Source organism: Bos javanicus, chromosome 2 (assembly GCF_032452875.1).
Source record: "Bos javanicus breed banteng chromosome 2, ARS-OSU_banteng_1.0, whole genome shotgun sequence".
NCBI lineage: Eukaryota > Metazoa > Chordata > Mammalia > Artiodactyla > Bovidae > Bos > Bos javanicus.
In genome coordinates, this window is record NC_083869.1 from 32809041 (window position 1) to 32835000 (window position 25960).

The 25960-nt window shown below is 37.3% G+C and overlaps 1 protein-coding gene across 2 annotated transcripts in view; it reads left to right on the forward strand.

Moving 5' to 3' along the window:
- Window positions 1-25960, forward strand: part of FIGN (fidgetin, microtubule severing factor) — a 131373-nt gene that overhangs the window by 104747 nt on the left and 666 nt on the right. For both annotated transcript variants that reach the window (XM_061436615.1, XM_061436604.1), the window contains one exon: window positions 18969-25960. This exon is cut by the window's right edge and continues 666 nt beyond it. In XM_061436615.1, the coding sequence (XP_061292599.1) occupies window positions 18977-21223 (2247 nt within the window). In that variant the 5' untranslated portion in view covers window positions 18969-18976 and the 3' untranslated portion in view covers window positions 21224-25960. The remainder of the gene's footprint in view (window positions 1-18968) is intronic.

Here is a 25960-nt window from a genome sequence, read left to right on the forward strand (position 1 = left end):
AGGATAGGAGGCAGCTGGGTGGAGAGGGGATGGCAGGGAATGGGTGGAACATCATCTATAGAATCTATATTAAGCCTCTTGATGATAAGGAACGAGAGGGAAAGAGCCATCAGTCAGCCTCTCATTCTGAAAGAGATCTTATGATCCAGGGGACAGAAAATTCTAAATTTTAACTTAGCCTTCCTTCTTACTGTTTATAAAGATGAAATTTTCAAGGTAGAAACAGAAAAAAAAAAACATTTTAACATTTTTGTTCTATAATTTTCAAAATAATTTATGGCTTTATACCTTAAGTATTTAGACATGTGGTATGTGTTAGAGCCTGCATGAAATCTTTCTATACAGGTACAGATATAGAGACATATATAGATATATATCTATATTAGACATATAGCTATGAACAAGACAAGATCCCTGTCCTATTCTAATGATATGGATACCTGATGTCAGAGATTAGTCTAGTAGATGATACAGATGAAATAGAAAAATAAAAGGCATGTGAAAATGCAGTATAACTACAGGCTGATATGGAAAATAGTAGAGAGGAAGGGAAGGCAGTGTTGTGTGGGAAGTCTTCCTAGATGAAGTAGTATCATTTGGCGTACTGGCCAAAGTTTGCTGAACCCTTGGTCTAGGGTTTTCCACATATTCTTTAAAATCTCTTGTGTCTTTTTCTTTGCTCCATAAACTGCTGTTCATCTTTATTAAGATATTTAACAGTGAGGATAATTCTCACACGCTTGCCACGTCAGTTTCTCACCACGCATGTCTTTCTCACCACTCATTTCCTCCATGACCCACTCACCATGGCTTCTGACCCCGCCACTCTCTCACAGATCATCTCTAGCCCCCTAATTGCCTATGCTCTCTCCTATTGTACTTGACTTCTCTGATGCCTGTGCTATAATTATTCTATTCTTCCTTACTTGTCTTTTACAATAGCATAGTCTCTCCCTCTGTGATTCTCTTTCTCTTCTATAAATGCCTCCCCCCAATTGCCTACTCCTTAAATGCTGATTCAACTAAGAGTTCCATTCTCATCTCATTCTATACAGTTCCGTGTCTGCTGTGCCTTCCATGGCCATAACTTCAGTGATTGCCATTTGCTCATGATTCCTCCATACCCTTATAGATCTTTGACTTCTATCAAAAGGTGGGAACTTCTAGGGGCCACCTCATTGGTTATATAAACTAAAAACCATGGAGTTCTCCAAGGAGAGCCAAAGTGCAACAATTTTGTATCACATGATCCAGATTGCAATTCTGGCTCAGGGGTGGCCTTGGGAAAGTTCCTTAGAGTCAGGCAACCTGTTTCATCATATATAAAAGGGAATTAATCCCTCACTAGGCATCTGAAGGATTAAGTGTAATATCCACCACAATCTATTAACTAGTTGATAGATCCCTCTCAAGAATTTCTATTTTTATGATGATATCCCTCCTGTTTTTCATTCTTCTAGCTGGTCAGCTCATCCTTTCAACTCTAAATCTGAAATTTTTCTCAGATTTTTTTCCTTCTTTCTGTTCAAGTTCAGACTCTGCTTCTAGTCTTTTCCCCTCTCTCTTCTGGCCTATATATTTTTATTATTGATATATTTCTAAAGAAGAGATAAGGGCAGCACTTTATGTTGGCAGTAGGATAAAGTCTGAACATTTAAGTCCATTTGCAAACTGAATTCAAGCTTTATCATTACCTCCATCCTACTCAATGGCAACCCACTCCAGTACTCTTGCCTTGCAAATCCCATGGATGGAGGAGCCTGGTGGGCTGCAGTCCATGGGGTCGCTAGGAGTTGGACATGACTGAGCGACTTCACTTTCCCTTTTCACTTTCATGCACTGGAGAAGGAAATGGCAACCCACTCCAGTGTTCTTGCCTGGAGAATCCCAGGGACAAGGGAGCCTGGTGGGCTGCCATCTATGAGGTCACACCGAGTCGGACACGACTGAAGCGACTTAGCAGCAGCAGCAGCTATCCTACTCATGCCCAGACATATCCATGTCTCCTATCTTCTAACCATACCAAGCTACCCTGTTTCCTGAATATTCCAGGTACAGTAAGCCTCATCTATGATTCTGATTGAGTCTTGTCTTGAGCGGGAATACTCATCTCTCTCTATTCTGATAAAATTCTATTCAGCTTTCAAGATATGCCTCAAATCTTAACTTCTCAATATAGCCACCTTCCCCTGCCAGGTTCAGAAGTAAATCTTTTCTTGGGTAAATCACCACCAAATACAGATCGTAAGTTCCATTGGGGCAGAGACCTCTGTCTTCTAGCACTTAGGCCAGAAGCTCTCAAGTTGTAGCAGGTATTCAGATGTTATTATATCATGAGTGCCATCATCATGTTTTAAATAATTTAGCCAACTAGTCCCATTTGTTTTTCTAGTGACAACAAAAGTTGTCAAGATTCAGAGATTTAAGGAAGATTGTTTTCAGGATTCTAGTTTTGAGATTTAAAATACATTTTCTCTGTAAATTATTTTTTCATAATTGACTAACTACTTGAAAACAGAGAGAAAGGAAAGGAAAAGAGAGAAAATAACCCAGTGCCCCAAAAGGAGGTTGAGGGTTGGGGAAGGAGGGGAAGGTTCTTAGAGTAAATATGAAAGAATTTAAGACATAAGTAAAAGAAATTGAATTTTTCTCAGGTTTCATTTTTGTTTGCTTGCTTGGCTGTTTGTTACATGGAAGAATATTGATTTAAGTTTTATTAGCTCAGGAATATGACAGAGGTTCTAAGGATGATAACACTGTTACTAGGTCTTGTGAATCCTTGAAAAGTTTAAGGACTAATGAACCCTAGTTCTTTTAAAAATTATTTGCAAGCTTAAGTATATGACATCTCTGCATGTTCAGACCAGTGTCTCAATGGTAGGGCCAATAAGTGAAGTTTGAAACCTACCTTCTCCTGAAAATCTTGATAATACAAATCTCCCCTTTAGCACTACCATTTTATTATGCCTTATAATCATAACTTGTATTTACGTGGTTATATTTATGTTTTTTATTCTCTGCACTAAAATCTCTTCTACGCACACTCCCTAGATTATTTTTCTCAAATTAAAAATAAAACCAAGGCAAATTCTGCCAACCTTCTATAACTCAGGGTTAAAGCTAGGTAAAATATCTATTAACTAAGTACTCAATTCCTAATTGAAATTCATAATTAAAACTATATCTTCATCATTATGGAAAGTTGTTTTGAAAGCTTACCAAAAGAATTGCTCATATTTATCATTAATATTATTACCATCATATTATTTGACATCTTAGGGCCTCTTCACTTTTGTAATAAATTCAAATGTACAAAACATCCACTCTCTTTTCTAAAACATTCATAAATTCTATGATTCAGAAATTAAGTTATTCGAGGTTATGATAAGGCATTCCAAAGGCACTGAAAGGGACCCTCTCTTAATTTTTTGGTTTTTCATTTTTTATATGTGAGTCATTTAAGCATGTAAATATAGGTTTCTAGTAGTTTCATGCACTGGCTTTGTCTTTTGTGGTTCTGAATACGAATTCGGTCAAGACAAAGAAACTGGAAGATATTTTGATCTGAAAGCTATAAGAATTCATAAGGGAATGAGTTGGTTTCTTCTCTGCTTTGTAATGCAAAGAAGTGCATTCCACAAAATCAGATGAAACAAGCCATTAATTTGACAGTCTCAGTTCTCATAGCTATTGATTCAGAAAGCTAAAAACAGATATGGAAGCTTATTGGCTCCAATTAAGTGTGAAGCTTGAGGTAAGGAGAAATGAGAGGGTATTGGGAGAAGAGGAATCATTCACTAACAGAATCCTTCTCAACGTTTTCTCATGAATGGGTATGAACTCTTGGTCTCCTGGGTTTCAGTTTGTTTGTTTTTTGTACTTTTTCATTTATTGACTCTCTTTATGGAATAGTCTCAGAATGTTTGTTTAGCAAACAAAAAATATTTATCTTATCGTGTGAGACATTTTCATGACAACACGCTCAAGAGCTTCCTCATAAGTCTCAAGAAATATTTTCAATTCCTTCTATACAATTTTATATACATGGAAATACCTCTGGATATACTGTATCGATAGACTAATCAATATAGATTCTATAGGTATACACTTATTTTAGCACATGCATCATCTTGCATGGAAGAACTCCTCTCTTTAGAGGTATGTAGCAGCCCTTTTTTTTTTTTTTTTTGGCCCTTATCAGTAAGAAGACTAACTAACTCTCATGACCACCTTTAGTGCATATAAATAACGTATGTGTGTATATATAGTACTGTTTTTTAATGTTAAGATCTTAGTAAAGAGTGCTATGAAAAGAAAGACTCAAAGAGGAAAATGTTATTCACATTTTTAAGAACAATCCAGGGAACAATAGTGAAGTGGGTTGCAGTTTGCTTCTCCAATCTAACAAAGCAGTATAGCATTATTTGGAACTGCAATTATGAAAGGCCAACATTTCTTCAAATATTCCTTTCAGAATGTCAATTTTTTTCTCATGTTTTAACTTAGTGATAGAAATGCAATTTTTTCCTTTTAATGATGATAATACATTTATATATTGGGTAACTTTTCATGTATAATCAAGTGACAGGAAGGCTTTTTTCTGAGGTATGGGGATGCTGATGAGGAAAATCGTGATAGATAAAATCAATTATCAGTTATAATCAATTATCAGTTATCAGTTCCTTATCATTTGTTAACAAATCCTCAGTTGAAAAACCTTCCGACCAGCTTTGCACTAGACGAAAATTTGCTGTACGTTGGATATAATCTAATAGAAGACGATTGCATTTCCAAGCAGACAAAAAAAATAAGATTATTGTAATAAATCTAACATCACAGCAACAATTCATGGAGCTTAATTATGACACTACTAAATGTGAAAATCTATTCAGCGCTAGGAACACTTTTCACATTACATTCACGCTAAAGATTGGCTGTTAAGAGCTCATTACTGGTATTTTTCTAAAGAGTGGTTTATTAAACACAGTTACCTAATAAGCATCTTTGGTGGTGCAAATTGCTGAAAACAGTAATGAGTCTGATTAGACTTCATTTCAATTACGACAGCTTGTCTAGCAAAAAATTTATATATGTATATATAACTTTTTTTTTTTTTCCTGCTGCTTCAGAATCTGGCTACAAGATACTCCAGAGTTTAAAAAATAAAAAGCCACCTCTGTATTTCCTTTCCACAGTTCACTAATGAAGACAGAATTGTCCAAGTCATCATCCAATTTACACACTGCGAAACTAGATGGACAAAGTGGAGTCACAATCATGTTTGCTTAAAAACAGCAAAGCCTGCCTTAACTAATATGTCTAAATAAGGTCACCTTTAGTTTCTCTCTGCTTTGTTTTTTTTTTCCTTAGAAATATAAAACTATAAATGAGATGGAGACTTAAACATGATTCTTTCCTATTTGGATTGTAGAGGTTATTCTCCCGATTAATAGGCTCACCTTTCAATTATGTTTTATCCATGGATCTGCTACTTAAAATCATAACAATACAGAAAGCTGTTGGATTGTGCATGCTAATTATCTCACTGATTTTTTTTTAATATATTTGGAAAAAATAAAAGAAGCCCAGTTTTATGAATGTGCACTAAAACATCAGAAAGTGTAAAGGAATGTTCATTAGACACTAAACTTGATTTTTATATTTTTAAAAAGTATGTTATTTAGCCACATTTAACAGCTAACCTCCTATTAAATCATGCCTGAATATACTGCTCAAATTGAAAGAAAAAAATTGTTAATGTAAAAAGCCTTTTAAGTGATTAAGCTGTCATTGCTGTCATTCGGGCATTCTAGTAACATTTTAATGCTTCTGAGGGCTATGGCTGGGTTTGCAATCCACTATTTTATATTTTCTGAATAGATTATTTTTAAAGTATAGTATCATTTGACACTGAACTGGATAAAATAATATCTGAAGTAAAATATGAAAACAATGGCTGGATGTAGAAGCATTTTTAAAAAGGAGGCACAATAAAACGTGCTAACCTGAAAAACTTCTCAAGTTAGCTAAGTAATCATGTAATGGCCGTAAGACTGAAAGTCATATATAAAGGAAATTATAGTACTCTTGTAGGCATTTGGATACTTTCAAAAAGATTTACTTAAAAGGAGACCAGTTCCAGGTATTTACTTAAAAGGAGTTCCAGTTAAAGGTTCAGTGAGGAGGAATGCACTTTTAAATCTATGATTCATTAATTCTGTGAATTTTCTGTTCTGTTTAAGGGGGAAAAAAAAACTTTGGTACAGAAAACACAAGAACAATTCTAAATTTACAATTGGAGTACTTTCCTAAGTCAGTTATTATATATTTTAATTTTTGCATTTCAAGGATTTCTTAAACATTTCATCTAGAAAGATTCTAATGAAATGTTTTTCTTTTTGAATAAAATTGAGAACATATGTCAATATACAATATTGTCATTAGGTTTTCTTCTTGAAAAAACTTTACATACGTAAACCTAGACCTCCTTGAAAATGCGTAAGAAGCAGTGTTCATACTGTATTTTGAGGTCAAGATAAGACTTTTAATTTTTATTAACTATGGAAATTTTTTGAAATGTATGACTTGATTCAAACCAAAAATAAATATATAGCTTAAAAAAAACTTTTAAGTGGTTCTTACATTGGATTAAAATATTATGTGTACATCCTAGTTAAATAACAGAATGTGCTTTGGACTCAGATTATAAATAATGAAATAGATCATTTTTAGGATAAAAGCATTTTAAAACATTTTTTTCTTCTCTGTCATCTTCCCCATTTTCTCTATATCCTTTCCACAACTATAGACAGAATAGTTGAGCACACATATACAAGTGCCTAGATTTGATTTTCCTCTATAACCTACCTGTATCACCTGCTGGGTTCTAGTTTTCCTGTTGTTTAGAAACTTTGGGTAAATAGGATGTACACTGTTTGAAGAGGTAACAGGAAGATTTGACTTATTTACGCTTTTAACACAAGCAACTAAAACTAACAAATTTTGAATTAAATTTCTTTCAAATTATCTAATTTATAAATATGACTGGGAAAATAACTTCCTTTTCCTTAAAATTATTAGCAAATACTAGAGCTTATGCAAAACTGAGGCCAATAAAATAGTTCATTATCATCAGTAAGAAGTTTAAAATTATAGAATAGTGTTCACCATATAGAAGCAACATCATTAACAGCTTTGAATTCTGTTGACTGGTTGAGAGCAACCTTACATTTCACTGCTTTATTAAAGTAAGCTGTGTTTATTCATAACAGGATAGAGTTGGATTGGGATTAAAGAAGAATTTATGAGCAAAAGGGGATTCCCTGTTGGCTCAGTGGTAAAGAATCTGCCTGCAACGCAGGAGACCAGGGTTCAGTCCCTGGGTCAGGAAGATCCCTTGGAGAAGGAAATGGCAACCCACTCCAGTATTCTTGCCTAGAGAATTCCATGGACAAAAGGAGCCTGCTGGGCTACATCCATGGGGTCACAAGAGTAGGACACAACTGAGCAACTCTTACTTCCTTCCTTCCTTCCTTATAAGCAAAAAAGAGGGATCTGTATTTCATGTGATAAATGCCAGTGGATCAACCATTTATTCAGTTTAGTCAAAACCTAAACTTTTTTTTTTAATCACAGTGACCTTGTGTATACCAACAGTAGATGAAACGATGCAGTTGAATATTGCCTTGGAGAATACACTTAAGATGGAATCTGAAGAAACAATTTCTTTTTTTGTAGTACCTTCTATTGTTAGCTTTCCCCGAGGATTACTTTGTTGGACACCCCCTCTAGGAAAGGAAATGCCACTTTCTTTAAGGATGCTATAACCGTTTCTTCTGTGTCTGTTTCATTATGCAGCATTCTTTGTTTTTACAAAAGGAAGAGCCAATAGTGCTAATGACTGGACCGTCATTCACACTGCACTTTAACAGTGTTCTGTTTATCTCGAAATGAGAGCATCAGAATTACAGATGGTGATGGTACTCAGATTTTTTTTTTTTCGCCAAACCATAGAATTGGGCCAGGTAGGGAGAATGGAGAAGAGAGGAAACTACTGTTGTTACTAAGAGCTCTTCATTTTCAATCCTTGACCATGTTGGTTGTATTCCGTAGCAGTTTATCTGCATATGTTGTCTTATATGGACAAAACAACACTAAACCTACCAAAACTCATTTCATGTGTTGCTTTCCATTGCCTTCAGATTAAAGTTATTTTCTTCAGGCTGGACTAAATTATACACAGGTCCCAGGAGTGAAGGACACTGAATTAATGTACTGTGTCACCCAGCCCTGACTATAGAATATTTTTATCAAAGTCCAAGGCACTATTTTGCTATTGCATTAAAAATTAATGCACGGATTGTCAAAAAGAGAAAAATGCCTAAGTAATCTAAACAAATTTTGTCTGGGCTTTGCACACTTTAGAGTCACCTTAAGTGATGAGTTTTTAAGGAGAATGGTTGCAGGTGTGTACCTATATGTAAATAGTATTTTTACTCCTCTGTCTAATTACATGAGAGAGACCGCCAAATTAAATAAGTAGTCTTAATAATTTATTTTGTTTTATGTAAACTGTCTTTTTTAGAGCAAGGTTTCAGAGGAACACAAAAAGAGGTTAAATGCAAATTCCATCTTACACAAGGTCATGGGGCTTGGGAGATTCTCTGTCAGTACGGTATATTGGGCAAAAATGAGTGTAGTTCAGCTTAAATATAACTAAATTGAGCTTTGGACTTATATATACTTGAAATAGAATAGGCACATGCAAATAACTATTTACAAATAGCACTACATACACATAACGATTAGCATAACATTTTAGCAGTGTGAACAAGGACATTAACTAGCCATGTCATAATTCAAGATTGGTACCATGCCTGGTTTGTGTTAATTAAAAATGAAAATTTATTTTATATGGCAGAAGAGTATCTGGAGAATCAACTGAAATTACCTCAGACTTTTAGGATGATGGTAATGTTATCTCAGCAGAGTCCTTTTTTAAAATAAATATTCAGAACACATAGGAAATGCACAGTCCTTGCGGCATTTGGCTTTCTCTTTCTGGATCAGTCATACAGGCTGGATACTGTGAATCTAGCATGGGGCTTTCAGGTTGTGTTAACCCCATTTATCCCTGCACGCTACAGCTCACCTGTTATTTACACACTTAAGAGGGTTGATACTGCAGAACAAGGGGAGTGCTCTGTTGTGACACAGAACATACATATTCATTAGCCCTGGCAGTCCCTATGGACAGACGTGGTGTGTCCTGATGGTCTTAGTATGACAAAAAGAACTGGAGTGGGGGAAGGGTAGATGGCCTAATGGATTGAAAACGTACATGGCAAAAGGGGAGAGACAGAATGAGTAATGAAAGGCCATAAAGTAACAACTTTAAAGGTTAACTACAAAGCACTATTTAAAGTGATTAAAATTGTCTAAAATCATTCACAGAGGTAGAATAAACAAGATTACATCTGATTCAACATGGGAATATCAGTCCTCCTACCCACTAACCCTCAAACTATTCCCCTTGCAATAGTTGATAGCACCTGACACTAAGTACTAAGATTCAGAGTATGAATCATTTGTGTATTTTAAATTGTGTGTATACACATTCTTTTGAATTAATTATGGTAGGATATGCACAAAATTTTGGACACTGCTTTTTACTTGATTTAGATAATTACTCAAAAACTTGTACACATATGCTTTTGTAAAACTACCCCCTGCAAAGAGGAAAACCCACAAATCTAAACTATAATTTTAAAATATATGGATTTTATGTGAGTGTGGTTGTATGTTCACTTGAATACTTTTGAGTATGGGAAATTTTATGACCCTCACAGGAGAAGAATAATTATTTATTTAAATTGTCCTAACCCTCGTCCATGCTCCCAGGATCCCTCACCTGAAGCTAAGTACTAGCCTCCTAATTTCTCTCTCAGTTTCTGCCCTTGCTTTCTTGTGGGCCTTATTTAAAATAGAAGAATTGTTGAAGGATAGGGAAGCCTGGCATGCTGTAGTCCATGGGGTCATTAAGAGTCAGACACAACTCAGCAGCTGAACAACCAACAATTCTTCTATTTTTGATTTGCTTCAGGTATTAGGCTGTCTGTCTTGCTAATGTATTGAACACAGGACTGGTGGCCTAAAAATGATATTTCTCTCATCAATGTAACTTGCTTTGCATAAGTGCTTATGCATTCATCCTCATAAATGCAGTCATTCTCTTTTATATATGTCTTGAATGTTAAAAATGATGACCTATGAGACCCATGCGTACCAAGTTTCAACCTCATTATGAAATATTGGCAAATAAACATTTTTATACTTTGTCACATTTTGATGAGTGAATACTTTGTTGCCGTGAATAAAATTTAATGCATTTTAGAGAAACTGATTCAGATCATAAGCTACCCACAAATTTAATTGAAAGACAGGGTCTATGCCATTCTAGTCCAAGTCATGAGGCCTGTAATATTGAATACTTGCTTTTAAAGCCCAAAATGATGACATACAGAATAAGATCAGTTGCTTATCCAGATATCATCTACCCAACAAATTCTTATAAGAATTAAGTAGCATAAGTTTGGAGTAACTTAAAGTCTCAAAAGTTGTACTAGAATTTATAATTGACTATTACTATTGAATGAAGTATTGGTTTGTGGAATCAAAACCTATGTCATATTTGGGGAGCATATTAGGAATGGTGGAGACTGATGTGGAAAACAACTAGGAAAAGTGTCTAACAAATCAAAGGGAGCAGCGGGGTGAACACGGAAATGGCAGCAGTCTGGAGACCAGTGTTTTTAAGGAATCATTTCTCATTTTACACTGTTGTACTAGTGACACTGAATCAGCCGGAAAATATCAACTATTTTCCCTGTGCTTTGAGTGTGTGTGCAGGAATGCATCTAATAAAAAGAATTTGGAAAAAATTTAAAGGCACTACTTTTTAAGTTTTAAAGTACTATACTTGCTGGTTTTCAAGAAAATGTACTCAAGTGGAAGAACTGAAGCTTGAAGCCTCAGAGTGAAGTCATAATTTTAACTGCTTATGTGACCAGCAGATACTGTAGAAATATCTGTTGTCGTAATAGGAAGTTGGAATGTCATGACAAAGTAGAGGGGGCATGCCATGTCTAGAGGGACCTCAGATTTGGCCAATGGTTGCCAGGCAAGAATGAGATCTAGGCTTATAAGAGCAATCAGCTTGTCTTGAAAAAGTGGGATATATGGAAATACAGTTTCTTTTATTATAAAGTTGACTGATTTTTAAAACTCTGGACTGGCCAAACAAAACATAGTTACAGGTTACATGCTGCCTTCTTGCTGTCAGGTAGCAATTTCTCTATATTGGATGGTGAAGTATTTAAACTATATTTACTAAGGACCATTTAGCCATAAATGCCTTTGTGAGTTTTAAAAAGGATTGCTTATGCAAATGAGGTAGAGTAGGGGGAGGGAGTAATTTGCTGCAAACTGTATTATAATTTGGGGTCTTGAGGTATGAAAATGTGATTTAAAGAGAAAAATCTTTGACAGTATTGCTATATAATTAGAATGTCTTATTTTCAGACTGTGGGTTGTGAGATCATCCTTAACTGGTTTTAAATCTCTGTTGTTTCTTACTTGTGGTCTCCACAGTGAGTCACAAACACCATTAAGAATAAATACTATACAATAGTTTGAATTTTTGACATCTTTTTGATTAAGAAGATCATGTTCTGTGTTTTGCTGAGTATGAAAGAATTTCTGTACCTTTCTTACAACCAACACACCCAGTGGAAAATTTCCTTTTCAGTAGCTGTCCAGAAGTTGAAGAAAAAGTGATTTGTAAATTCTAGGAGTCATTTTAGTTTTTCTTCTGTCTAGTCAGTTTTGTTTTGTTTTGTGTTTAATTCATCTCTGGCTTTTTCAAAATAAATGCATAACAAGAAACACTTGTGTAGCAGGTCACAGTTGGAAACAATTTTCACAAATATTGCTGCTTTAGGTAACTTTAGTAACAATCCAGTAAGGTATATGTGTGTGTGTGCTCAGTCATTTCAGTCCTGTCTGACTCTGCAACCCTGTGGACTGCAGCCTGCCAAGGTCCTCTATCTGTGGGATTCCCCAGGCAAGAATACTGGAGTGGGTTGCCGGTGCCCTTCTCCAGGCGATCTTGCTGACCCAAGGATAGAACCCTCTTTTCTCCTGCAGCTCCTGCACTGGCAGATGGGTTCTTTACCACTAGTACCACCTGGGAAGTCCCCTGATAAGGTATATGATACCATTATTGTCTATATTTAATGACTGAAAAAAGTGAGTATAATATACTTACATGATTTCACCAAGATTAGAACAAATAAGTGAAGGCATGGATCAGGGCCAGTGGTCTGATTTTCAAGCTCGGGATATTCACTCTTCAGACAAAATTCTAGGACCTTTATGTTTTCTCCAGTCCATTCTTTCCCAACAATCTAGTAATGCCTCCAAATAAAATACTGTGTTAGATAGTATTCAACCTCACAGTACTCCATGACAAGTGAAGTACTGAACTATAGCGGAGGCTGTCTGGATTGGGGACTAAGTCATTAGAAAGATCCCCTAATCTCTAAAATCCAAGTTTAAGAAACATTAGAATGTGAAATTATAAAGAATGCAGAAAGCTGGGAAAGTTTGTTATCTGGTAATTGGATCCCCTTGATTTAATTTCTTAGCATTGAACCACATAGTGGACCCTCAATTTGTTGACTAATTAAGATGTACAGTTCCTATATCATATTCAGTTTATAAAGGACTTTTCATTTTGGTGTTCTAAAGATGGAACCTATTTAAATTGACTAAGGATAATGTATATTTCTGTGTTTGTACCCTTCACTTTTCACTTGATACTACTTTTAAGTATGACATCACATTTTCATCTAAGAGTTACTAGGAAATGGACTAAGGAAGATTTCAGATCAAATAGATTAGGACGGGTCATACTAGATACTGCTGTGTTGGCCTCTTGGCTTATGAGGGTGGGTACACAAAAGCAGAACGCTCTTAGTCTGCGGGACATTTCAATTGGTCATCACTTCCCTTGAAGGATAAAGGTAAGTAGATACTGCATGGAGCCAGTTTTCAGTACCAGGAAGTTTATAGTCCCCCTCTCAAACTATTTTTTTTTTCAATTGGAGAATAATTGCATGATACAATATTGTGATGGTTTCTGCCCTACATCTACATGAATCAGCCATAGGCATACATATGCCCCTCCCTCTTGAACCACTCTCCCATCTCCCTCCCCACCCCACCCCTCTAGGGTGTCACAGAGCACCAGCTTTGGGTTCCCTGCATCATACAGCAAATTTCCACTGGCTCTCTCTTTTACATCTGGAAATATATATGTTTTAATACTACTCCCTCAAATCATCCCACCCTCTCCTTCCCCCACTGTGACCAAACGTCTGTCCTTTATGTCTCAGATGCCTCATTATTTAGTGAATGTATTTGCTACTGTCTACTGGAAATTTTGAATGTTCTGTGTTAGTTCTGCCATTTCCTACGTAGCAGATGATGAATCTGTTGCATTATTAGGCTAAGGAGCCTAATTATTATTAGGCTAATAATTACTTTATTGTATTTACACCAGTAGTGTTTGTTTTCTAGAGAGACTCTTGGTAAGTATAGTGTCCAGTTTTTTGTTTTTTGTTTTAAATGATAATGAAAGGTTCAGAAGTACAGTAGCCCAAAGGAGTGTAGTAGGTGTAAGGATGTCCTGCAGGTCTGTGTGAGCGCTGTGCAGCTTTTAGAGCAAGCCTGCCATGCCTGCAGGTGTTTGCCTCAGGTGCCTGCCCTTAGGAAGTCTGAGAAAACCTGCAAATGAAGGCAGAGTCCCTAGCGGCCAGAATTACCCTGTGGGAACCTTGGAGAAGAGAGCAGCTTTTACAGACCTTGTGAACTTTGAATAGCAGATGTATGTTAGGAGTGGGGGTGGGGCAGGCTTAGATTAATATTTCCAGGAATGTGTGCTAAAAATGCTTTTTAGAAGACCTGGTTTTTTATCCCCAATTTCCTCCTATTCTGCAAGTTGTTTTTATGTCCTTCATTTTTCTGTGTAACAGTTTCCTTATCATTTTGAAGCTATGACAAAACTTTTAAGGATGCCACAGTTGTTTTGTTTCAAACTAATCAAAGAGTAAAATAGAAATAAAGCAACGAGGCAGCAACTGTTTAGTAATTAAATTTAAGTTATAAAATGGTCAGTAATGATAAGAATGGAAAATGTTATCCAAATTGACCAGTTTTATGGGAAATACAGACTTGTTCAATTATATATACATAAATTCATCCTATTACAATAAAATAACAAAATGCTTAGGCTTTTTACTATAGTATCTGTCATCCTTGTGAACACTTAAGGTATCTTAAAAGCAATTTTCTATTAAATTACATATTTTAAAAACAAACACATTGCATTGTGAAATTTGCCAGCTGTTTTCTTAAGAATTTTATAATACTTTCAAAAATAAAAATTGATGTTTTGGAACAATTCTTCAATTATCTTGAACTGTTTTTCTTACTTTCCACTGTTTTCTGAATTTTTATTGTTCCTATTAAGCTATTTCTAGACAGCAGTGGGAGTTGTTGTGCTGGAGTCCTGTTTCTAATAACATTAAAATAGTATTGTTTCTGAGGTTTTTCTCTTCATGTTCCAAAGAGAACCATATAAAAGCTTTTTTAAAACCCATCTTGTTATTTGGGTGCCAAGTTAAATGACACGAGTGTGCTACTTCTTACAGATAACAGCAGTGTAATCAAAGGGAGTGTGATAGTTTGTTTAAAGAACATTTGGCTCTACATTTTTCTTCCACTGCACATCAGAACTATCACCACAAATAAATAGAACAATAATGACAATGAAAAGAAGTCTCATTTTCATGACTCTTTGCGACCCCATGAACTGCAGCCTACCAGACTCCTCCGTCCATGGGATTTTCCAGGCAAGAGTCCTGGAGTGGGTTGCCATTGCCTTCTCCGAGTTCTATTTCTAATTAGTATTAAAGTTCAAGAAACTGAGGAAAAAGTTCTTTGTGCTCCTGTAGATCAGGACAGTCTCCTGAACACTGGCTTCTTGAGCTCCTACTAGTATCAGGAACTAGTTTATGGTTTAGCTATTAATTTGTACTTTCAAATGTTATTAATGATTTTAAAGTACAATAAATACTCATGTTTCAGGGGATGTGAATAATTCTGTTCTCTTAAGGTTATTTAATGGAAGCTCATACTTAACTTTTGCAGCCTTGCTTATTAGGTTGTTATTTAGTATGAATCAATAAATAAACTTTCAATTATCTTGGTAAGCATACCCAAAAATAGCATGAGAATCAAAAGGGAGTGGTGTATCTAGTAATTGTTCCAAATAAATAATTTTGATAGGATTTTTGCTTAATTTCAGATGAAATAGAAATCTTAAGAAATTTAATTATTTTTGCTAGAGTGAAACTATGCAGTTCAACTATGCATTTTACTACCCAGTGAAAATGGCCAACCTGTTTTATTTAAATTTTATATTCCTGTCTTTCACAGTGACTATAACTTACCAAAAAACTTGTGCATATATTTTACAAATGATTAATTCACAAGGAAAATTTTAAGCCCAATGGAGGTGAAAGTTGCCCTTTTTGTTTATTTTTTAAAATAATTACTCTAAAGCTAAAGTGGTCTCATTTTTTTTAAAAATAGACACTTTTTTTATAGAAAAAATCATGTTTTTTTATGTATGTTTGTTGAATAATGCCAATAATGGCTTAGCTCAACTAACTGAAAGGAAACCAGACCTTTTATGGGTGTGTGTACATGTGTGTGTAAGTGTTGTGTTGTGTTTGTGAAAAAAATTCCATTGCCTGTGACTCCTAAATTATTTTTGAGACCTTATTTTCAAGATACTTATTCATATTTCTTCTGTATCAATCTAATCAAATTCTTACTCATAGCATATGTGTTTTCTTGTTTTCTCAACTCTGTATTTTGATAATCTTTTAAGGAAAAAAAAAATCCTAATAGAAAGTCCCTGGAAATAATTTACAGAACTAATGAATTTGTAGGTCTTTTAGACAGTTCTACATTACAGTCACATTAATATTCTCTCGTTTTTATAAGGCTTGAAAGTAAATCCCATGACACTAGAAGAATTTAGATACTGATTACTTGCGATTGGTTCCTGGTGATTTGCTCTTAATAATTTCCAGTTGAATTTAATGAAAGTGTGATTCCTGAAATGCTGCTTCATTAAAATTGCATCTTTTCCCCTTTAAGTGTGGTCTCGGTCATTTCACCCATTTTGCGGTGTGTTTTCCTCCCCCTTAAAAAGTAATGATTGAGAAAGCAGAAACAATTAAGAATATCACTTTAGTTCTTCCTAGAAGATTCCCCTGCACCGCTCCCCTCCCCGCCCGACACAACCCAGAGTTCCTCTTAAGTGAAATGATGCAAGCTACACTTTATCAGGACTTTATAATATATTGTTTACAATTGATGAGATTTTTTTTTAATATACTTTTAAAAGAGAAACATGATGATTTGGGGGGAGATGAAGAAAAGTAAAGAATCTATTGTGTGTACAAGAGAAGTAAGGTATTTAGATTTTTTTTACTAAAAAATTCATTATATATTCAAATATATGAAGCTTGATTAAGTTATACAGTGCAGCATTCAGATTTAATTTAACTGAGATGGTGATTTGCAAATGAATATCTACATGGATCCTTTTTTAAAATCCAAATGCAAATGAGTACAATTGCAGTAAAATATATTTGCAAATGAATCCTGTTACTTTATTCATTTATTGTGTAATTACTGCAATCCTTCCCACCTTGTTTTCAGTATTTCTTAATCATTAAGTCGGAAGCATGACAGCAGTGCCAGCCCTGGCATGATTCTCTTTGACTAAAACCTTGTAAATTAACACAATTAGCACAGCATCATCCTGCTAATTAACTTCCAGTGTCTGGTGCAGTGGCTTTGCAAACAAGGAAGAGGGAGTCAGAAGGGAATCAACATGCCATTCTGTTACCAAACTCTGTGCTATGTTCAGTTTAGCTCAGTAAGTCAAAGCTGGCCATGTCAGAAGCCAGAGTCAGGTAATGAAGAGCTAAAGGGGTTGGAGGAGGAAAGCATAAGGGGGTAGGAGCTGTCAACATAGACTGCGGTAATTCAGAAGGGAGCTCATGCCACAGATGCTTCATTTAGACCAGACCTCCTTCTTATCAAGGAATCGCTGCCAGAGGGCACAAGAGAGTTTGCAAAATTCACTTAGGGTAATACAAAGGAGATTAAGGAAGCCTGCTTAATATAGCTGTATCAGAATAGGAAGTGTTCCAATCAAGAAGAGATTAGGAGGAGTCAGCACTGGGAAATAGAACAGGGTTCCAGTGCTCTTCTGTAACTAAGTATATGAGAGTCCTCAAGGGTACATTATAAATCCCTTTGGGTGCTGGTTCCCTAATGTGGGAAGTAAGGTACTGTCTAAGGTCTCTCTGTAAACTGTAAAATTCAAATGATTCTCTGACTCTGCTTCATATTTTCTCTCTCTTTTTAAATATATTTATCTATTTATTTGGCTGTGTTGGGTCTTATTTGCTGCACTCAGGATCTTTCATTGCCATGCACAGATTCTCTAGTTGTGGCATGCAGGCTCAGCAGTTGTGGTGCTCAGGCTTAGTTGCCCCACAGAGTATGGGATCTTAGTTCCCCAACTAAGGATCAAACCTGCATTCCCTGCATTGCAAGGTGGATTCTTAACCACTGGGACAACCAGGGAAGTCCTTACTTTGTATTTTCTCTTAAATGAGAAAATAGTCCTGTATAGTTGGCTACGTAGTCACCTTGCTTCACTTAGTAGCAGATGATAGAGTTACATACACGTAGCATTTCATTTTCTAGTTGTACTGTTCGAGTATATGCCACTACACATAAATGTAAAGAGTCAGAATCCAGATTCTCTGTGTTCTTATCTTCCCTTTTACCTGCTTCTTTCCTATCTCCCCCTTACTCTCTTCATAAATATATATGAATATATATATATATATTCTCCCCTCTTAGTACCTTGAAAGCTGTAAGGCAGAGGGAACGATGATAACAAACGGAAGGAGAACACTAGCTAGAAGACCGACAGACAAGTGATGCTTGTTTTTTGTTTTTTTTTTTTTCAGAGTTTCAACAACAGAACTGAGAGGCAGAAAGGAGCCAGTTGTAATTCATACCGAGTTGTAGGCTTTGTGTGATGAAAGCGATGGAGCGCTGCCTGGGAGATTGCTTTGCTGCACTCCACGAAGCAGATTTGAAACTGTTGTGGACCACTTTAGATGAGAGTTGGATTATGGAATGACCTGCTATGTCTGTGTCATATTGTTCTGCACAGGGAGCATTATACTGTGCTAACTAGGTGTTCAGTACCAAATAAGAGAGGTATCCTAGATGTGATCTGTCAGCTGTGTCTCATTTTTATATTGGTTAAAATATAAAACAGAAACTGTGGTGTGAAGAGGCAAAATAGCTAGATATGGCACATGTTAATACTATCACGAGCTAGATGCTTAAAATGTATGCATATTATATTGTGAGAACCAGTGACTGAATTCTAATTTGGCAGGGATGTGTGTGTACATATATATATGTGTTTCTGTGTGTGTGTAGCAAGTAACTCTATGGGCTTAGCAGAAATAAATTTGCTTATTACTCAAGAATGAAAAAACTGTAGGTCTTCTACAGAGTTTTCATTTAAATTCCGTTTACTTTTTGTCCAGGGCTGAAATTCAGTCCCTTTTCTAGATGTATGCGTGGTAGAGACCATCATAGGTGTTATAAACTGTGGAAATCCTTTATAACGTCACTATCGTTGGTAGAAAATAATGGGTAACAAAAGAAGTTGGGTGGAAAAGCTTTAATAGTTCTGATGAGTATCTAAATAAATTAACCTTCTCCCCCCAAATCTTCAGGCTTGAAGATGCAGTGGACGCCGGAGCACGCCCAGTGGCCCGAACAGCACTTTGACATCACCTCCACTACTCGGTCCCCTGCCCACAAAGTTGAAGCTTACAGAGGTCATTTGCAGCGCACCTACCAGTACGCCTGGGCAAACGACGACATATCTGCTCTGACGGCATCCAACCTACTAAAAAAATATGCAGAGAAGTATTCTGGCATTTTGGAAGGCCCTGTGGACCGACCCGTACTCAGCAACTACTCAGATGCACCATCAGGACTAGTGAATGGTCGGAAGAATGAAAGTGAACCCTGGCAGCCTTCCTTGAATTCAGACGCTGTTTATCCCATGAACTGTGTTCCGGATGTTATCACTGCCAGCAAAGCTGGAGTCAGTTCAGCCCTCCCTCCAGCAGATGTCTCTGCAAGTATAGGGAGCTCTCCTGGGGTGGCCAGCAACCTGACAGAACCTAGTTATTCGAGTAGTACCTGTGGAAGCCACACTGTACCTAGTCTGCATACAGGGCTCCCATCTCAGGAATATGCCCCAGGATACAACGGCTCGTATTTGCATTCTACTTACAGTAGCCAGCCAGCACCTGCACTTCCTTCACCTCATCCTTCTCCTCTGCATAGCTCTGGGCTCCTACAGCCGCCACCACCACCTCCTCCACCACCAGCCCTGGTCCCAGGCTACAATGGGACCTCTAACCTTTCCAGTTACAGCTACCCCTCTGCTAGCTATCCTCCTCAGACTGCTGTAGGATCGGGGTATAGTCCTGGGGGTGCGCCCCCTCCTCCTTCTGCATATCTGCCTTCAGGAATTCCTGCTCCCACACCCCTGCCCCCCACCACTGTTCCTGGCTACACCTACCAGGGTCACGGTTTGACACCGATCGCACCCTCGGCTCTGACAAACAGTTCGGCAAGTTCTCTCAAAAGGAAAGCTTTCTATATGGCAGGGCAAGGCGACATGGACTCCAGTTATGGAAATTACAGCTATGGCCAACAGAGATCTACACAGAGTCCTATGTACAGAATGTCCGACAGCAGCATTTCAAACTCAAATCGGGGGAATGGCTTTGACAGAAGTGCTGAAACATCATCCTTAGCATTTAAGCCAACGAAGCAGCTAATGTCCTCTGAACAGCAAAGGAAATTCAGCAGCCAGTCCAGTAGGGCTCTGACCCCTCCCTCCTACAGTACTGCTAAAAATTCATTGGGATCAAGATCCAGTGAATCCTTCGGGAAGTACACGTCGCCAGTGATGAGCGAACACGGGGAGGAGCACAGGCAGCTCCTCTCTCACCCCATGCAAGGCCCTGGACTCCGTGCAGCTACCTCAGCCAACCACTCCGTGGACGAGCAACTGAAGAATACAGACACACACCTCATTGACCTGGTAACCAATGAGATTATCACCCAAGGACCGCCAGTGGACTGGAATGACATCGCAGGTCTCGACCTGGTAAAGGCTGTCATTAAAGAGGAGGTTTTATGGCCTGTGTTGAGGTCAGACGCGTTCAGTGGACTGACGGCCTTACCTCGGAGCATCCTTTTATTTGGACCTCGGGGAACAGGCAAAACATTATTGGGCAGATGCATAGCTAGTCAGCTGGGGGCCACATTTTTCAAAATCGCCGGTTCTGGACTTATTGCCAAGTGGTTAGGAGAAGCAGAAAAAATTATCCACGCCTCTTTCCTGGTGGCCAGATGTCGTCAGCCCTCAGTGATTTTTGTCAGTGACATTGACATGCTTCTCTCCTCTCAAGTGAGTGAGGAACACAGTCCAGTCAGTCGGATGAGAACCGAATTTCTGATGCAGCTGGACACTGTGCTAACGTCAGCTGAGGACCAAATCATAGTGATCTGTGCCACCAGTAAACCAGAAGAGATAGACGAATCTCTTCGGAGGTACTTCATGAAACGACTTTTAATCCCACTTCCTGACAGCACAGCGAGGCACCAGATAATAGTGCAACTGCTCTCACAGCACAATTACTGTCTCAATGACAAGGAGTTTGCACTGCTCGTCCAGCGCACAGAAGGCTTTTCTGGGCTAGACGTGGCTCATCTGTGTCAGGAAGCAGTGGTGGGCCCCCTCCATGCCATGCCAGCCACAGACCTGTCAGCCATTATGCCCAGCCAGTTGAGGCCGGTTACGTATCAAGACTTTGAAAATGCTTTCTGCAAGATTCAGCCTAGCATATCTCAAAAAGAGCTTGATATGTATGTTGAATGGAACAAAATGTTTGGTTGCAGTCAGTGATAACTTCTTTTACAAAAAAAATGTGATGAATGTTGGCGTGCACACACACACATAAAGCCTGCTACATAGGGTATAGAGCCCCTTTCCAGTAGTGTTTAAATCGCAAAGGGTACTGGGGAAGAAGACGATTAAGTTGCATCGTTCGAGTCAGGGTAGATTTGGTGGAAGAAGGCATCCAATCAGACCTTCGGATGTGAAAGCCCCAGATGACAGAAAGCATCTGCCGATGCTCAGTTCGGTTCAAGCTAGACAACACTCACCAAGGAGCAAGGTGCAAGTGTGTTGATTTCAGAAGGACGTGAACCTCGTGTGTTGATTCCATTCTGCTGTTCTCGAGATTTAGTTGCTGTCAAGTGCCTGGAGTGGTGCTTTATTTTTTGTTTGCCTCACAATTACATTGGTGGCATGTGCTAATATAAAGAGCTTTAACTTCAAACATTATTGGACTAAAGAGATGAACGGTTGTGTTTCGACAGAAAACCAGATTTTTGCCATTTTAAGAGCAACAGTATTCCTCAATCCTGTCTGTTCTGCAGTATTAAGCTAAGAACAGGTAAAACAGGGTAACGGTAATCTGGACCTTAATTTCTGCAGTTCATTTCTTTTAATGTTCTTGTCTGCAAAAACTCAGGAAAGTGATTGTGTTTTGTACAGTACCTCAAAGGAATGTGTTGAAAGCACTATGTACTGCTGAGAGTAATGGGATAGGCTTCAATGTTACTTTATATTAAAATGTATGTTTACCTCAACAATTGGAAAATAGCAAGGAAAATTACTTTGAATGTATCCGGAAAAATACTGACGCGTGATACAACTGAATATTTACAATTTAAAGTAAAAATGGAAGGATTTTTTTAAAAGGTTCTTTCACTAATTATGGGGAATTAACCAGAGCAGAATAATTCTTTATATCAATACCTGCAAGAGTTCTTCGTACGTTGCTCCTTGATAACGAAGTGAAAATATTCTTAAAAGGTACACTGGTTAATGGAAAGCTATTTACTCAGTCTGTGTTAGTGTCTGGAGCAGTCAGCCACAAGACCTGTTTAGGACCCTGAAAGTCACAGTACCTGAAAACTAGGACTGTCTTTTTCCTGCAGAGGTGGTAACGGTGGTGGTGCTGGTAGTTTGCAAGTTCTCCCGGAAAACTGCTGGAAATGGTGTCATTCTCTTCACTAATCTAGCTTATAGGCTTGCCATGCTGTTTGACAGAATGCAGAAGATAACAGCCAAAACAAACAAGCAAACAAACAAACAAATACAGAAAACAACCAACCAACTTATATATATCCACAAAGAATATGTCTGCATCCCCTCTCCTCCTTTGGGACTCCTCTCTTGTCAGTGCAATTTTGCTTCTCCTTTTGAAATCTTCTGGGCTGTAGTGCTCCCACATTCATTTCTACCTCAGTTTTGTTACATTTCTCCTGGAAAGTCAAGTAGAAAATTGGAAGTAGACACACACACACACACACACACACACACACACACACACGCACACACGCACACATACACATGCACACGCACACACCAACAGATACAGCTTGCCAAATGTGTTACTTTGTTTTCTTTCATCTTTTCCTATAAATCTAGTTTCCAAAAAAATATCAGTCTTCATGCTCACTTCTACCTGGGCCCACCCCCAGTCCAACAGCATATGTAGCATTTTTCTTAGTTTCCCACTCCTTTCCTGCTCCCCAAGTTGTTCTTTGTATCCTTTAATGCTTTATGTGCAACTTTACATTGCTAGCTGACTGATGTTCGGCAATGCCTCTGAACCAACACAGAGTAGGCCATAGCCTCCCAAAGCCACTGCCCATGCATAAGCAGTACAGCCTGGCTTTTTGAATGTATTTTTCCTGTTTTTATTTTTTATTTTATTTTATTTTTTTTTTTAGTTGAGAGATGCAGTAACAAAACTGTTGCAAAGCACTGGCATTTTATGTATTCAAAAAGTGATGTACATTTTTACAGACTTTAAATAAATGCAATGAGAAGCCCTAAGAAAGGTCTTTCTGTTATTGTTTTGTTTTCCTTCCATATTTCTTTTTTTTTATTTTTACTGATTTCATCTACAATGTCAAATTCTCTGAAATGCTTAACATAGAGAAAGCTAATGAAGGACATCATGATATTTCTGAGATTTTATGATGCTTGATCATTACTCCCCTTTTTTCTTATTTTTCTTGCTAAAAACTGAGCAGATGAACTAGAATTAAATTTACTATGATTTTCTATCAATTAAACCTATTCTTACATATAAATATTCCATATTAAAAAGTAGTGCCTTTCATTAAGGATACAAAAAGTAATATTTAAGTACTTCCTCTGCTTTTCACAAGTGAATAAACACTACAATCGTGTTCTGGCGCTACCCTGCACACATCCCTTATTGTAAGGAAATTCTAATAACCCCATTAACTTGTAGGTTCATATTGATCTCACTGACAAGTTTACTTTTGCACAGTGCTGACCTATTTTCAGTCTTTTGGACGTCACATTTCATTTCTGCCAACATGCTGTGTTCACTTGAAAGCAACTGGCAAGTTTTGACAAACCCAGTCTTATTTAGACAACTTTGGAAAATCCAGTATTGACCCACATTTCTGTGGCTAGTAAGAGTTAATGCCAAATATATGACTGCACTATTGTGTTTTACACTCATTTATAAAACTGAAAATAACGTCATGCATATTGGCTTTTAGCTTTAAATGACTTAAAAATTACCTTTGAGCTATGAGTGGTCAAAAATCCATGTATTGAGGTAGAAGCTGAAGTTGTGTGTGAATTTCATTTAGCCTAATGAATACTAGGATTTGATCTCTTAGGAAATTGGGCATGCTGAAGAAATGAAGATCTGTTGAGGGAGATAAGGCTGACCTTTGAGGAAGTAGTGCTCTCCTGTGAGTCTTTGATTCTTCGTGGCAGCATTTTGAGCTCGTCTATGGACTAGCCTAATAATGAGCTCTATTCTGACCATCCTTTCTTGAGCTTGGGGTGGGGGTGGGATACCACATCCTGAGAATTGAATGTGTACAATCAGTGATGGTACAACTGAGTAATGGGGCTTCATAGTCTTGGCCTCTTTGACTGCTAAGAATTTGGAGAAGGCTACTAATGAAGGTAAGGTAATGAGCCAGTCCAAATCTCTTGCCGTCTGGCCAGGGGATTTGAGCCAGTCTACTTAACAGCCCCTAATTTCTTTCTTCACAACTGCAGTAACATTTCCAACAGGGACAAAAAGGAAGTGAAGGAAACTACTTCAGTAGAAGGATCAATAGAAATTCAAGAGGTAGTTCATAATGACCTGATGTGTGACACAAATGGAAATACTCTACACTTCTGGCATGCTTCTCACCAAAATATTTAGAACATTAGTGACAATATAGAAAACTTTGCTGACTGAGCTGATCAATGGAATGTGAAGGCAGTATACTTTAAGGCTATTTACTTTCACACAGAATGTTTATCTATTAGTCAGTTTGTATTCTACTCAAATGCAGATAGACGGGTATAATGTTTTCTTGTGCATTTGAAACCCATCAAGGAGAAAATAAACCATTCCACTCAAATACATAGGCCAAACACCATCTGGGCCAGTGATAAAAACTATCCAGAGGCTATGCTATGTAAAATACCAAGGTCAATTTACATTGGTTGCATAGTACTTGGCTATGCAGTTTTCAGAAGAATACATCCAAAAAAGTCCAAATTAATTCCCACAATAGTTTGTTGTAAATTTAAACATATTTGTGGGTTGGAATATATGTTTTTGAAGCATATAGAATTTATTTCTCTGAAAATGTGTCCAACTCCAAACAGAAAGTTACTTTTTTATAATCTCATTCTCATTTTTTTTTTTTAACAAGAATTGGGTATCATGATCATTGAAGCTATTTTGGAAAGTGAAAGGGACACAGTTTGTTGAACTATTGAGGCCACGAAAGTTCTAATATATATACATTATATATATAATTCGTGTGTATGTTTGTGTGTGTGTACGTGTGCTGTTTTCACCACCAACGATTTGAACTTTAAAACTATTTTACATTACTCGGAAACAACTGGTTACTTCCTCTCTTCATATATGCAGAGATATACATGACCACTTTACAATTCAAAGCATTTCAATGCTTTTTCTTTTGAAAAGTAAAGCCTTCGGTTGTTGAATCACCTGCTGATTTTCATATGAAGCACATTAGCAAACATGGAGCTATTAGTGTTTCAGAATTCAAAACCAGCTGTACTTGTGACTAACTCACACATGAACTGAAGCTCACAGTCTGCTAAGACCTCTGGTTGACATTCGATTTTGAACCTGCCAGATGCATTTGTGTGAACCAGGGATACTGCATCTTTAATGAACAAGTCTCTTCTCTTTCCCCTGTTTTTAAATACAACACAAGCTGTGTAGCACTAGGTACTGCAATTGTCAAAGACAATTAGACTGAAAGCAGGAAAATTTCACCTCCCTGTCTCAGTGATATGTAGAATGTCGGCAGCATGGGTCAGCCTTGCCACAGAGTTGTGTGAGAATATATGAATCAGTCCTATAGAATGTTAAATATTTATAAAATGGTTCTGTAGTACACCAAGCTTGGGAGCACATTCATTCTTTGTGTTGTCCTATGATACAAAAAAAGCTAAAGTTTATTTTCAGGCTTAAAACATTCTCATTCCTCTCCCCTACCTTTTTTTCTCCTCCCTCCCTCTCTGTCTCCCTCCGTGTGTGAGTGT